The sequence below is a fragment of the Lactuca saligna genome, chromosome 1 (genome assembly GCF_052625555.1).
Source record: "Lactuca saligna cultivar CGN05327 chromosome 1, ASM5262555v1, whole genome shotgun sequence".
NCBI classification, from domain to species: domain Eukaryota; kingdom Viridiplantae; phylum Streptophyta; class Magnoliopsida; order Asterales; family Asteraceae; genus Lactuca; species Lactuca saligna.
The window spans coordinates 73,325,425-73,339,819 of NC_136417.1; the positions used below are offsets into that span (position 1 = coordinate 73,325,425).

Consider the following 14,395-nt stretch of genomic DNA (forward strand, 5'->3'; position numbering starts at 1 on the left):
GGATCGGTCAGTGATAGTGTTCATAGATGATATCTTGGTATATTCCAAGACGCAGGAGCAGCACGAGGAGCACCTGCGGGAGGTGCTGGAGGTTTTGAGGAGGGAGAGACTTTTCGCAAAGTTCTCCAAATGTGAGTTCTGGTTGCGCGAGGTGCAGTTCCTTGGTCACCTCGTCAACCAGAAGGGTATTTTGGTAGATCCGGCCAAGATAGAGGCCGTGATGCAGTGGGAGGTCCTGAAGTCTCCATCTGAGATTCGGAGCTTCCTAGGGTTGGCAGGGTATTATCGGAGATTTATTCAGGATTTCTCCAAGATAGCAGTGCCGCTCACCCGACTGACCAGGAAGTCAGTGGTATTTCGTTGGGGTACTGAGCAGCAGTCAGCGTTTGAGACCCTCAGGCAGAGATTGTGCGAGGCTCCGATCCTTACCTTGCCAGAGGGAGTAGAGGACTTCGTAGTCTATTTTGATGCCTCGATCACAGGTATGGGAGCAGTTTTGATGCAGCGAGGCCATGTGATAGCTTATGCCTCGAGACAGTTGAAGCCTCACGAGGCTAATTATCCTACCCATGATTTGGAGCTGGGGGCAGTTGTGTTTGCCCTCAAGATTTGGAGGCATTACCTCTATGGGGTCCGTTGTACTATTTACACGGATCACAAGAGTTTGAGGTACCTTATGGATCAGCCGAGTCTGAACATGAGGCAGAGGAGGTGGTTGGATGTGCTAAAGGATTACGATTGTGAGATCCTTTACCATCCAGGGAAGGCCAATGTGGTGGCCAATGCCCTGAGCCGCAAGGTGTCGGCGGCCCCTATCAGGAATCTATGTTTGAGGATGACAGTGATCACTCTGTTGTTGGAGCGGATCAAGGAGGCTCAGGTAGAGGGTCTCAAGGAGGAGAGACAGAAGTGTGAGAGGATCGTGGGCCGAGTAGCCTCGTTTGATTATGATAGTCGTGGTTTGCTGACGCTTCACGGGAGAGTGTGGGTACCGTACTGGGGTGGAGTACGGCAGGTGTTGATGGATGAGGCTCATAAGTCTCGGTTTTCTATCCACCCAGGGGCGACGAAGATGTATCGAGATCTTCGATCTGATTATTGGTGGCCCTGCATGAAGCGGGACGTCGCCTGGTATGTTGAGAGATGCCTGACCTGGCGGAAGGTCAAGGCGGAGCACCAGAGGCCTCACGGCAAGATGCAGCCGCTAGACATTCCCGTGTGGAAATGGGAGGACATCACCATGGATTTTCTCACCAAGCTTCCCAGGACCGCATGAGGAGTGGATTCGATATGGGTAGTAGTGGATCGGTTGACGAAGAGTGCCTATTTTATCCCGATCCAGGAGAGTATATCGGCGGAGAAGTTAGCCGATATCTATGTACGAGAGATTGTCGCACGTCATGGAGTGCCGGTATCGGTGGTGTCAGACCGAGATGTCCGCTTCACATCCAGATTTTGGAAGCGGTTTCACGACGAGATGGGTACTCGTCTCCATTTCAGCACCGCTTTCCACCCTCAGACAGACGGGCAGAGCGAGAGGACGATTCAGACTCTCGAGGACATGCTTAGGGCATGTGTTCTTGATTTCGGTGGCAGTTGGGATACGTATCTTCCGCTGGCGGAATTTTCGTATAACAACAGTTATCATGCGAGCATTGATCGACCTCCCTTTGAGATGCTGTATGGGAGGAAGTGTAGGACCCCGATTTGTTGGGGCGAGGTCGGTCAGCGGGTCATCGGGAGCACGGAGGTGGTGCTCAAGACGACTGAGTTGATCCTGCAAGTCCGTAGTAGACTGCAGACTGCTCAGAGTCGGCAGAAAAGCTACGCCGATAGGAGGCGTTCGGACTTGGAGTTCCAGGTGGGGGATATGGTCCTTCTGAAGGTCTCACCTTGGAAGGGTGTCATCAGGTTCCGGAAGAGGGGCAAGTTGGGCCCCAGATTTATTGGTCCTTTTAGGGTTTTGGCCCGGGTGGGTCGGGCTGCTTATCGGTTAGATCTTCCTGAGGAGCTTAGTCAGATCCACAACACCTTCCATGTGTCTCAGTTGAGGAAGTGTTTGGTGGATGAGTCAGCAGTCGTTCCCCTAGAGGATATTCAGGTTGATAGCAGCCTGAATTATATTGAGAGACCGGTCGCGATTCTAGACCGGAAGACCAAGACCTTGAGGAACAAGGAAATCCAGTTAGTAAAGGTGCAGTGGCAGCACCGGAAGGGGTCTGAGTGGACGTGGGAGGCTGAGGAGGAGATGAGGGAGCACTACCCAGAGATATTTGCAGATTCAGCCGTAGCAGACTTCGAGGACGAAGTCTGAGATAAGTGGGGGAGAATTGTAACGACCCGTCTCCGGTATGATAATTTCTTGGTATTTATTTTGAAGTTTTGCAAGAGGGACTCAGCGAGTTCATAGCCTGACTCGCCGAGTAGGGTCGGGATTTCGAGCACGTGATTAGCTGGCGACTCGGCGAGTCCATATTCTGGACTCGGCGAGTGTGTCCGTCTGGGAGAAACCCTAAATCCCCGGGTTGCCCACTATTTAAGCCACCTTATAGCCCCCAATCTCGCCTCCTTCACCCTCTGAAGCTGTGAGAAAACCCTAATTCGATCTTGAGTGTTTGTTTTAGTGATCTTGTGTGCATTTGTGAAGGCTTGAAGAAGGAGAAGAAGAAAGGAGCAAGGAGAAGGATTTCCAGAACAGAGATTCAAGGGAAAGCAAGAGCTCTTTGAGGTATTCTTCAGTTTTCCCTCCCTTTTATGCCTTAAAACCCTTTCTAGATCTTGTTAATGCCTCTCTCAAAGCTTTATGTTGATATGGAAGCTCTCTTAGGCCGAGATAACCTTAGATCTGTTCCTTTAGGAGTTGTAGAGCCCAGATCTATTGCCTTTATGGAGCTATTTTGCATATTAACCCTAGATCTACCCCTTTTAAACATCTTTTAGCCTTCATTCCCTTGTTCATGCGTTTGTACACGTAAAGTTGGAAACTTTACGTGGTAAATCAGCTTATTGGACTCAGATCTATCATTTGGATGTATTGGATTCGAGCAGAATCGAGTGTAGAATAGTTGCATGGCGGTGACTCGGCGAGTCGGAAGAACGACTCGGCGAGTCTAGTCGCGAGTCCCCGATTTCTTCCTTTTGAGCGGTGTCGAGTGGGTCCAGTGAGTAGTGGAGTGGACTCAGCGAGTTTGAGGGTAGACTCAGTAATGGAGGGACTCGGCGAGTTGTTCATACAACTCGGCGAGTCCAAGGCAATCTTCTTAAGCTCAAGAACAAATCATCGAGTTGTTCATAGGACTCGGCGAGTCGGATGAAGATTGTCTGAATTCTTGGATCAGGAGAGTACTCGTCGAGTCGATGCCATACTCGACGAGTAGCAGCGAGTAGAGTCGAGGAGTGAGAATAAGGACTCAGCGAGTTGGCGGCCCAACTCGGCGAGTCAGGTCAACTGTGTGTTGACTTTGACTGAGAGTTGACCTTGACCGACAGTTGACTTTGACCAAGGGTAAAAGAGTCATTTTACCCAGTGCAGTGTTTAGTATCTGATTGAGTGTATTTATGGACTTGCAGCCGGGGAGATACCGGAGCAGCAGCAGTTAGCCCTCAGAGCTATTCACTCAGCAGCCAGTTCACGAAGTGAGTTTCCCTTCAGTAGGAACGGGTCTACGGCCACAATGTCGGCCCGTGTAATTATCAGTAGTTCCGGTCTTTAGTCTGATGCAGTAGCTAGAGTGCTTGATGTCTTTGTGATTCAACCATATTCGTGTATGTGTTCCGGACTTCGGTCCGAAGCAGTATGCAGTATGTGTGATTATAATAGTTGTTATGTGTTATGCTATGTCATGATCAGTCAGTTCCGGACTTCGGTCCGATGCAGTTAGTTCCGGACTTCGGTCTGATGCAGTCAGTTCCGGATTTCGGTCCGATGCAGTTAGTTCCGGACTTCGGTCCGATGCAGTTAGTTCCGGACTTCGATCCGATGCAGTCAGTTCCGGATTTCGGTCCGATGCAGTCAGTTCCGGACTTCGGTCCGATGCAGTCAGTTCCGGACTTCGGTCCGATGCAGTTAGTTCCGGACTCTGGTCCGATGCAGGGGACAAGGTCCCAGTCAGTTCCGGACTTCGGTCCGATGCAGCTAGTTCTAGACCTCGGTCTGATGTAGTGGGCAAGGCCCAGTATGTGCTTTATATGTATTGTATGGTATGTGGTAGTTTGGGGGAGCTCACTAAGCTTCGTGCTTACAGTTTCAGTTTTGGTTTCAGGTACTTCCGCATGTAGAGGGAAGAGCTCGGGATGATGACATCGCACACACCACAGCTTCAGCTTTTATCCTGGGAGGTTATTTGGTTCTTGATTTTTATATGACATGGATATGATACAGTTTTCCGCACAGTGTTTTATTATTATTTTGAGATACATCATGTATGGTTTATGATATGACACTCAGATTATGGTTTTTGGTTATGTTGAAAAACGAAATTTTTGGGTCGTATTTTTGGGTCGTTTCACCCAGCCTCGCTACTAACAAGATGTGCGATGTTAAACAGAAATCGCGTGGAAGGACACGAACATCTATATCGCGATTACTTTGCGGATAATTGTGTATACGGGGCGAAGGACTTCAAAAGGAGATTTCGTTTGAGTAGGGATGTGTTCTTACGAATCGCCAACGCCTTGGAAAGCCGGTATCGTTTGTTTACTATATTTTTATACAAAATAAATAAAAATGTACTACATGTTTCTTTAATTTTACAACATATGCAATATATTTTTAAACTGTAGTTAATTTATGTTTAGGTACGAATTTTTTCAATTAAGATATGATGCTAGAGGTAGACGAGGGTTTACAACGTTGCAGAAATGTGTTGCGTCCATTAGTTTGATGACTTTGGGGGAGTCACCTGATACCATGGACGACTATATGAGAATGTCCGAAAGAATCGCAAGAGAGAGTTTGTATACATTGTCAAGGGGTGTTGTTGAAACTTTTAGAGACGTGTATTTGCGGAAACCTTCGTTGCATGATTTGCAAGAATTGTATGCGGCGCATGAAGAACGCCATGGGTTTCCCGGAATGATCGGAAGCATTGATTGCACACACTGGAAATGGAAAAATTGTCCGGTAGCATGGAAAGGGCAATACGCAAGTGGTCATCACGGATCACCTTCGTTGGTGTTAGAGGCTGTCGCTTCTCAAGATTTATGGATTTGGCATGCATTTTTTGGGGTTGCGGGTTCTAACAACGATGTCAACGTTCTTGATCAGTCGCCAATATTCGACGATCTTTTGAATGGAAAAGCCTCAGATGCTCCTTTCACGGTGAATGGAAACGAATACAAATATGGGTATTACCTTACAGATGGAATATATCCTCAGTATTCCACATTCGTGAAGGCATTCCGCCACCCAGTTGAAGAACGAGACAAATTTTTTAAGAGAAGACAAGAAGGAGCACGTAAGGATGTGGAACATGCTTTTGGAGTGCTGAAGGCGAAGTGGCATATAGTCAAACATGCAGCACGACCATTGGATTTAGAAACTCTACGATATATCATGTATGCATGTATCATAATGCATAACATGGTAGTAGAAGATAAACGGCGAAATATTGCACACTATATCCCAACGGAGCCTAGACACGTTCAGTTTCAACCAGGAACAACAGATTATTTGCATCGCGTTGTTGACATTCAGGACGCAAATAAACACAGACAACTTCGAGAGGACTTGGCGGATTATATCTTCTATGGTAACAATAACGATAACGAATAGCGTTGTATTTTTTTTTGAATTTGGATGTTATTTCTTTTTTTGTTTTTGGATATTATGTGTAATTTAGTCTTTATGTTAATTTTAATCTTTAAAAATTTTTAATTGTTATTTATAATTTTTAAAAATTATGTTTTATTTATTATTTATATTTAAAAAATATTTGTCTAAATTTAAAAAAAATCGAAATAAATAAAAAATAAATTATAAAATGAAAAAAAAGTTGGTGTCATAACAAGATACAACATGTTGCCCATTTCCCCACTTGGTGTTATAACACCATTGATGATGTGGCACCAAAATGGTGTTACATCTAGTTGTCCACACCTTATGGTCTTAGATTGTATTGGAAATGCATGTCACGTGTCCAAATTGGTTAGAAGAAACCAATTAATTTTTATACCAAAGACTAAATTTTGTTTATAAGTAAACTTTATCTTTAATAAAAAATTAAAATAAAATATATCAAAATACCTAATTTATTTTTCTCTACAAAATAAGACAAATATTGATATAGTTTTATAAATATAAAATTTTAATGTAAATAAGGTTGGGTTGGGTTGCTGATGAGTGTAAATAATTTGATTGGATTGGATTGTCTATGTGGAAGAGAAATAAATTAGTTTTTTTATAGAAAAATTGGATTCGGTTGGATTGCTAATGGAGATAGCCTAGGGTCCTATTTATAGTTTATGTAACTTGCAGATTAATCTAGAAATTAAATATTTGATTTAATCCTCAATTTAAATCCTTTCCTTATCAGCTACCAAAATAATTCTAAAAACCCTAAAATACTCCTTAAAACTGTCCCCACTAGGGGATGTTCTAGAATTACTTCTTTTGTTCAACTATTGAACAATTACAATTCAACTCTTGCACCTTTAATTAGTTCCAATTAATCCCTAATTAATTTCAGATTAATTTTGATTAATAATTAAATAATTTCGACTATTTTTAATTAATTCATATTTAATTATTAACTATTTCTGATTAATATATTAATCATATAATATAATAACAAATTATTTTATCTCTCTCCGAAAGTCATTTCTAGTTATTTCTACTTATGAGGGCAACCCAAAAAGGACTTTACTTTTATTCCACAAGGTTATATCAATTTAGTCATTACCTTGACCAATTTAGTTATGACATTGGACACTTATTCCAACAATATGATGAAAACATCACTTGGTGGTGTGAATCTATGTTGGAATTAGTTCACACTAACAAATCATTTAGATTAACCATGATACATGGTAAGACCAATTTCATATGAGCATGTTTATCTGAATAAACATAAGTTTGGAGCCTTCCAAGTGTCAAAGCTCTCATAAGGTGAAGTTAGGAATCGAATGGGCAAAAGGATTAAATACTCAGATCCAATAAGGATCATTAGCATCCTAGTTAAAACTTCATCTGGAATCTAAGGAATTGTGAAAGAGTTTCACACAGTGATGGGAATTGGGAAGCAATAGGGCGTGGTTAACCATCCCTTTCCCGATACATGAGTACCTAACCTCATCCTTATCCCTATGCTCATCCCCGACGGATACACAAAATCAAATCCACCCCCCTCCCCCTCCCTTTTTGCATTTTGGGCTTTTCCCCGGCCCATCCCGATTTATCAACATAATAAACTCTAACTTATGCAAAAAAAAAAGTTTAATAAGTGATCAAAACCAAAGACCATATTCAGATTGTGTTTACATAAATCATAAAATTTAACAAGCATTAAAACAACAAGTGACGATTTGTTATATAGATCGCCAATGAACTCTTGGAATTAAGAACGTAATTTGGTATACGGACACTATCTTTGACGTTTTAATACATATCAATTCATACTTAGTGGACTTAATTCAAATTCAATAATTTATATATATATATATATATATATATATATATATATATATATATATATATATATATATATATATATATAGGGAAGGGTTATATGGAAAACAAAAAAACCCTAAAAATCATAAAAATGCATAAAAAAATACTTAGAGATCTCAAATCTTTTTTTTTTTGACTTTATATTCTTAAAAATCACAGCTTTTTTTTATAAATTCGCTGAAAAAAAATTTTAAAAATCGATTATTTATTTATTTATTTTTATTTTTTTGGTTCTTTTTCAAAAAAAAATCAGCGAATTTATACAAAAATGTGCGGTTTTAAAGAATATAAAGTCAAAAAAAAGATTTATGATCTCTAAATATTTTTTTATGCATTTTTATGATTTTTAGGGTTTTTTGTTTTCCATAGAACCTAAACCTATATATATATATATATATATATATATATATATATATATATATATATATATATATATATATATATATATATATATATATATATATATATATATATATATATATATATAAACACACACATGAATTACATTCCATTTCTCCCCGGGCACAAAGAAGCAAAAATACCTGTCATCAACCTCAATTAGATTTGACAAAACAAACTTTTTCCCATTTCATGCGTGTGACCTAAAACAAGCAAAAAACCCCATGAAGAAAGTAAGGAATAAAGAAAGACATATCCATACCAATCACTGAATCTTGGAACCAATCCATGCAAAAGATGATAAGATTCTTCCATGAGTTGTGCCTCAGTGCTAAGCCATTCTCTGTTTAAATTAACAATAAAAAATATTAACATAAAAAAAGGGTTATAATCTTTGTTACATTAGTCAATTAGTTGTTGATGTTGATTGTTTCTAATTAAAATGTTAATAGTCTCGTTGCTAATTAATTGGCAATGGTTAACAAATATTATGGTTAGTTGATATCTTCCAAATAAGAGGCTTTTGCAAATGATAAATGATCTCCCAGCTGTATTTCAAGTTGTCTCTTGAGTAGTTAAGAACCCTAAAGATTAGGCCGAAGATATAAACAATAACACTAAGAGCAAGTCAACTGGAAGAATTGTAAGGACTTTAGACACTGTTTGTTACACAACACATGACAATAAAAAAAAAAGTTGTATTCTATTATGTTTGGCATGTACTAAACTCGAAAACCTTAATCGATCAATAACCTGAATCCATTCAGCCATTCACAATTCATTTACTTATGAACGGGTCAAATGGAAAAAAATCAAAATATTTAACTGAAAAAGAAAAAGGTCAAATAGGTAAAAGCTTGTCCAAAATATATCTTTAATAAATGGGATTTTCTAATATGTGCCCTAAGGGCACATATAAGAAGTATTAATTATGCAAAATATTATCATAATTAAATTCAAAATACATTTATTATGGAGATTATTAATATACTTTGCATTTAATTATGGTAATATTCCTTGTAATGAATGTATTTTACATTTAATTATTATAATATTTGTCATTAATTAATGTTTCTTATATGTACCGACACACATTAGAAAATCCATTAAAAAATACATTTTCCTAAATTGCTTCATAATAAATACATTTTCCTAAATTGCTTCATAATAAAAGTCACATTAATATTACTTTCTGTGATACTATTAAAAAATATTATTAACTGGGTAATTAATTATAAGATTTTTTTCTGTTGTTTGAGTCAACCCGACACATTTTGCCACGTACAAAAGATTACCTTTTTTTGGTTGTTTGGGTCAACCGGATGATTCCAAACATACAGTAAGAGTATTTAATTACCCTGCCAATTTCCTCGCATAGTCGTGTTATCAAAAATATATATTAGGGTCTTGTACGTAGGGGTGTAAACGAGCCGAGCTGAGCCAGAGCCTGATCAAGCTCGAGCTCGGCTCGTTTAATTTGAGGAAGCTCGAACTCGATTCGAGTCTTAAAATGAAGCTCGAGCTCGGCTCATGAACAATTTAGTGGGCTTGCGAGCCTAATCGAGCCTAAACGAGCCTATATATATATATATATATATATATATATATATATATATATATATATATATATATATATATATATATATATATATATAAGCTCGCGAGCCTATTAATTGAAGTTCGTCTTGAGCTCGTTTAATAAGCGAGCCTCATATTTAGGCTCGAGCTCAGCTCAGGCTCGTTTAATTCGATCTCGAGTCGATCCCGAGTAGCTCACGAGTAGCTCGGCTCACTTACAAGTTGTACGTTGTTCCTGTTTATATATTTCCAAACAATTTATATAAAAAGAGACATATACCTAACTCTCATATCACGTGCAAAACAGAGATCAACCGTGTACATGCTTAACTCCTAAAAAATTAACAATATAAAAACATCAAAAAATGTTATGCAAAATGCTAACTGTATCACTATGAAAATGTATGAATTTAATTTGGAAGTAATTCGGAATTTATTTAATTAAAACCTTCATAGATGTTGAATTCCTCATTAACTTGAAGATTGTTGATCCCAATTTAAGTTCAAGTTCTTAGTGATTCAATCACAAGCAGTGGCTCAATGAAGATAGTTATTACATAATCAATTTCAAATGACAAGTTCATTGGAATAAATTATATAAAGATTATATATATATATATATATATATATATATATATATATATATATATATATATATATATATATAACCAATATTAAGGGCAAAAAAACATACCTAAGAATGTTGAGGGTTCCAATTAGTAAGGAGGACCTGCATATCCATTTTGTGGCAATATTTTGCCATCAGTCAACAGGAACCATGAAAAAGTCAAAACCAAAATATGAAAATTCTTAGGTTTAAATCACACACCTAGTGGACAGAATTGCAAATCATTCACGTGTTACAATGCATTAAACACCTCAACCACTGAAAAGTATTGATGCATATGAAGAACATGGTTCCAATTACACCTCCGTTGCTGTATAGATTCAATAACCCCATCGTACTCCCCTGGTTTACCAACATCTACCTAACCATAGTTTTTTTAGGAAAAATCAAACAATGTGTTATGGCATAAAAACATACAATAATATTGTAGGTTCAATTGAGTTGGAGGGCAAAGAATGCGAGGGCAAAAAAAAGGAAAGCCGAAGTCCCCAAAACCCTATGCCTTCACAGTGACAAAAACATAAAGCATGGAACAGTTAGAAGGAGATAGAAGTAGTCTCTCTATGCACGTCGTGATGAATGATTTGGTTTTACAAAGAAGTAAGGATACTTGTAGTCTGTTCCTTTGTACAATATGATAATGCTTCCAGATCTATAGAAAACTAAACCCCCAAGTCTTTCTCTGAGAAAAAATCCCTAATGTTGATCATTATAACAACAAAGAAAGATTTAAGGTCAAGAAAAACTAAAGCATTTGAGATGATTATGAATTTTAAAGATCAGATGTTAAACAATGCAACCCTAAACGGAGGGAGGAAGTAAGAGATAAACATGAAGAAAGTTGATTATTGTACAGAGAGGGATGATGCAAAAGCCAGTAAGCGAAAGCCGACATGATGAGGTTAGTGGATGAAATCAGGAAGGAGGCGGAGCAGGAAGGTCGTAAAAGAGGAGTGACGATGATGGTGGAGAGGATGAATATGTCGATGTTGACTTAGCTTACGAAAGCTCTAAACCCGAAAAATCAATGAAAGGGAAGGCTGAGGTTGATGATACGATGATATAGCGGTGAAACGTCTCATTGGATGATAGGGGCGGTGGAAGCGGTGAGAGAAAAATGAAAAAATATAAAAAGCAGCACGTATATGATGTATATGATGGCTCTGGCTATGTGGAAACCACTGTCTTGAAGAAGGAAAAGGAAAAAAAATATAAAAAGCAACCCCACAAAAAAAAGAGAAAACAAAAAATAAAATACTAACCAATCACAAAAAAACAACTATTCACTTCTAATCATTTCATTATCATATCATATCGTATCATATCATATCATACTATATTATAAATGAAACATTTTTCCTTTCACCACATTCATTTGAAACTCCCATGCATTTTTCCTTTCACCACATTTATTTGAAACTCTCATTACTTTTCAATTTCTTTCTAATAATAATTATAAGTTGGTTAATAAGGTTGAATATATATCAAACCTAAAGTGTAGTCATATATAAACTAAATTTCAATATTAAAAATATTATAAATGAAGCATTTTTCCTTTCACCACATTCATTTGAAACTCTCATGCATTTTTCCTTTCACTACATTCATTTGAAACTCTCATGCATATTTCCTTTCACCACATTCATTTGAAACTCTCATGACTTTTCAATTTCTTTCTAATAATAATTATAAGTTGGTTAATAAGGTTAAATATATATCAAACCTAAAGTGTAGTCATATATAAACTAAATTTCAATATTAAAATAATATCTTTAGTTCTACTTACAAAGTTATGTTTTTTAACTTTTACATATTATACTTAATTCATTATTATTAATATATTGTTGGATGTAAACCGTTATCATTTTAAAGATATAATTTTGGACAATTTGTATAAAATACTTAAATTATTAATTAAAATATAACATTATAGGGTCAAGTTAAATATAAATTTAAATTTAACTTAAACAACCTAGAAAATATTTTGTAAATACTTAAAAGTGATAAATTGTTGTTTCTTTCTAATAATGATTATAAGTTGGTTAATAAGGTTAAATAAATATCAAACCTAAAGTGTAATATATATAATAATAACAACAACTATAAGTAAAATTAAAACATATATTATATTTAATTTTATTCATGTGTATCTTGCGGGTAGAAGTCATTCAAACGATTGAGATTATGTAATTATAATAGATGTATATATTATCATATAAGTTAAAATAATCAATATATTATATCAATTTAGTATACGAATTATTATATCAAATTTAACAACAACGTTATTGTTATATTAAAATAAACATATATTTGTAAAGATTTCAACTATATATGTGTTTATGTGCAACGCACGGACGTTCGCCTAGTCATACTATATTATAATGGAAACATCTTTCCTTTCACCACATTCATTTGAAACTCCCATGTATTTTTCCTTTCACCACATTCATTTGAAACTCCCATGTATTTTTCCTTTCACCATATTCATTTGAAACTCCCATGTATTTTTCCTTTCACCATATTCATTTGAAACTCCCATGTATTTTTCCTTTCACCATATTCATTTGAAACTCCCATGTATTTTTCCTTTCACCACATTCATTTGAAACTCCCATGTATTTTTCCTTTCACCACATTCATTTGAAACTCCCATGTATTTTTCCTTTCACCATATTCATTTGAAACTCTCATGTATTTTTCCTTTCACTACATTCATTTGAAACTCCCATGACTTTTCAATTTATTTCTAATAATAATTATAATTTGGTTTATTAGGTTAAATAAATATCAAACCTAAAGTGTAAGGAAGCATTTTTTCTTTCACCACATTCATTTGAAACTCCCATGCATTTTTTCTTTTACCACATTCATTTGAAACTCCTATGACTTTTCAATTTCTTTCTAATAATGATTATAAGTTGTGAAACATCCCAAAATATGACCCGAAAATTTTTGTTTTAATATTACTAAAAATCACATCATCGCATGTCATACATACTAAAAACCATAAAATGAGTAACTCAAAAGTTGAGTAACTGTGTCAAAACAAATACTGTATCAATCATATCAAAATATCTGAGTAAAACTCCCAAGATAAAACTAAAACTGTGGTGTGTGCCACGCCATCAACCCGAGCTCTTCCCTTTACTTGCGGAAGTACCTGAAACCAAAAACTGAAATTGTAAGCACAAAGCTTAGTGAGCTCCCCCAAACTACCACATACCATACAATAACATATGAAGCAACTACTGAGCCTTGCCCACTGCATCTGACTGAAGTCCGGAAACTGCATCGGATCGAAATCCGGAACTAACCAGGGCCTTGCCCTCTGCATCGGACCGAAGCCCGGAAACCGATCGAAGTCCGGAACTAACCAGGGCATTGCCCTCTGCATCGGACCGAAGTCCGGAAACTGCATCGGACCAAAGTCCGGAACTGACTGAACATAGCATAGCATAATCACAACTACTGGCATAAACACATACACTGCATACTGCATCGGACCGAAGTCCGGAACACATAGCACAAAGACATGCTTGAATCACAAAGACATCAAGCACACTGAACTACTGCATCAGACCGAAGTCTAGAACTACTGCTAACTAAACGGGCCGGCATTGTGGCCGTAGACCCGTTCCTATTGGAAGGAAACTCACCTCGTAATGTTGGCTACTGAGGTGCTAAATCTGAGGTGTAACGACGTAATTTTTCAAACAATTTTTCACATTTTTAAAACATACATTCATTCATAAAACATCACAGTAATCCAATGTATCTCATGTTATCATAATAAACAAATCCCAGAATCTCAAAAACATAATCTCCACGAGTGTGTACGGATCATGTCGGCGCCTTCCCGCGATCCTCGCTAGTACCTAAAACACATCACACAACAACTGTAAGCATAAATGCTTAGTGAGATTCCCCAAAATACCACATACAACACATACGCCACTCGAGGCTAAAGTACGACCCTCCGGTCGATGTGTCTCAGCGGGACCCTCCAGTCCTGTAGCTCGTTGTACCCTCTGGTCCGGTCATAGCTCGTTGGACCCTTCGGTCCGGTCTGTATCGTTGGACCCTTCGGTCCGGTCTATATCGTTGGACCCTCCGGTCCGGTC

The 14,395-nt window shown here is 37.5% G+C and overlaps 1 protein-coding gene across 1 annotated transcript; it reads left to right on the forward strand.

Moving 5' to 3' along the window:
• The first annotated feature begins 4,909 nt into the window (after positions 1 to 4,909).
• Positions 4,910 to 5,773, forward strand: LOC145008389 (uncharacterized). Its single transcript, XM_078967017.1, has 2 exons — positions 4,910 to 5,456; positions 5,589 to 5,773. Exons 1-2 carry the CDS (start codon positions 4,910 to 4,912, stop codon positions 5,771 to 5,773), a joined length of 732 nt encoding a protein of 243 aa, XP_078823143.1.
• Positions 5,774 to 14,395: the final 8,622 nt, after the last annotated feature.

Bases quoted from the DNA above. Each gene is read 5' to 3' on its own strand.
- LOC145008389 (XM_078967017.1), top strand. From the start codon at position 4,910: ATGGACGACTATATGAGAATGTCCGAAAGAATCGCAAGAGAGAGTTTG. The intron at 5,457-5,588 runs GTAAGGATGTGG...ATAACATGGTAG, and splicing joins GAGAAGACAAGAAGGAGCAC to TAGAAGATAAACGGCGAAAT.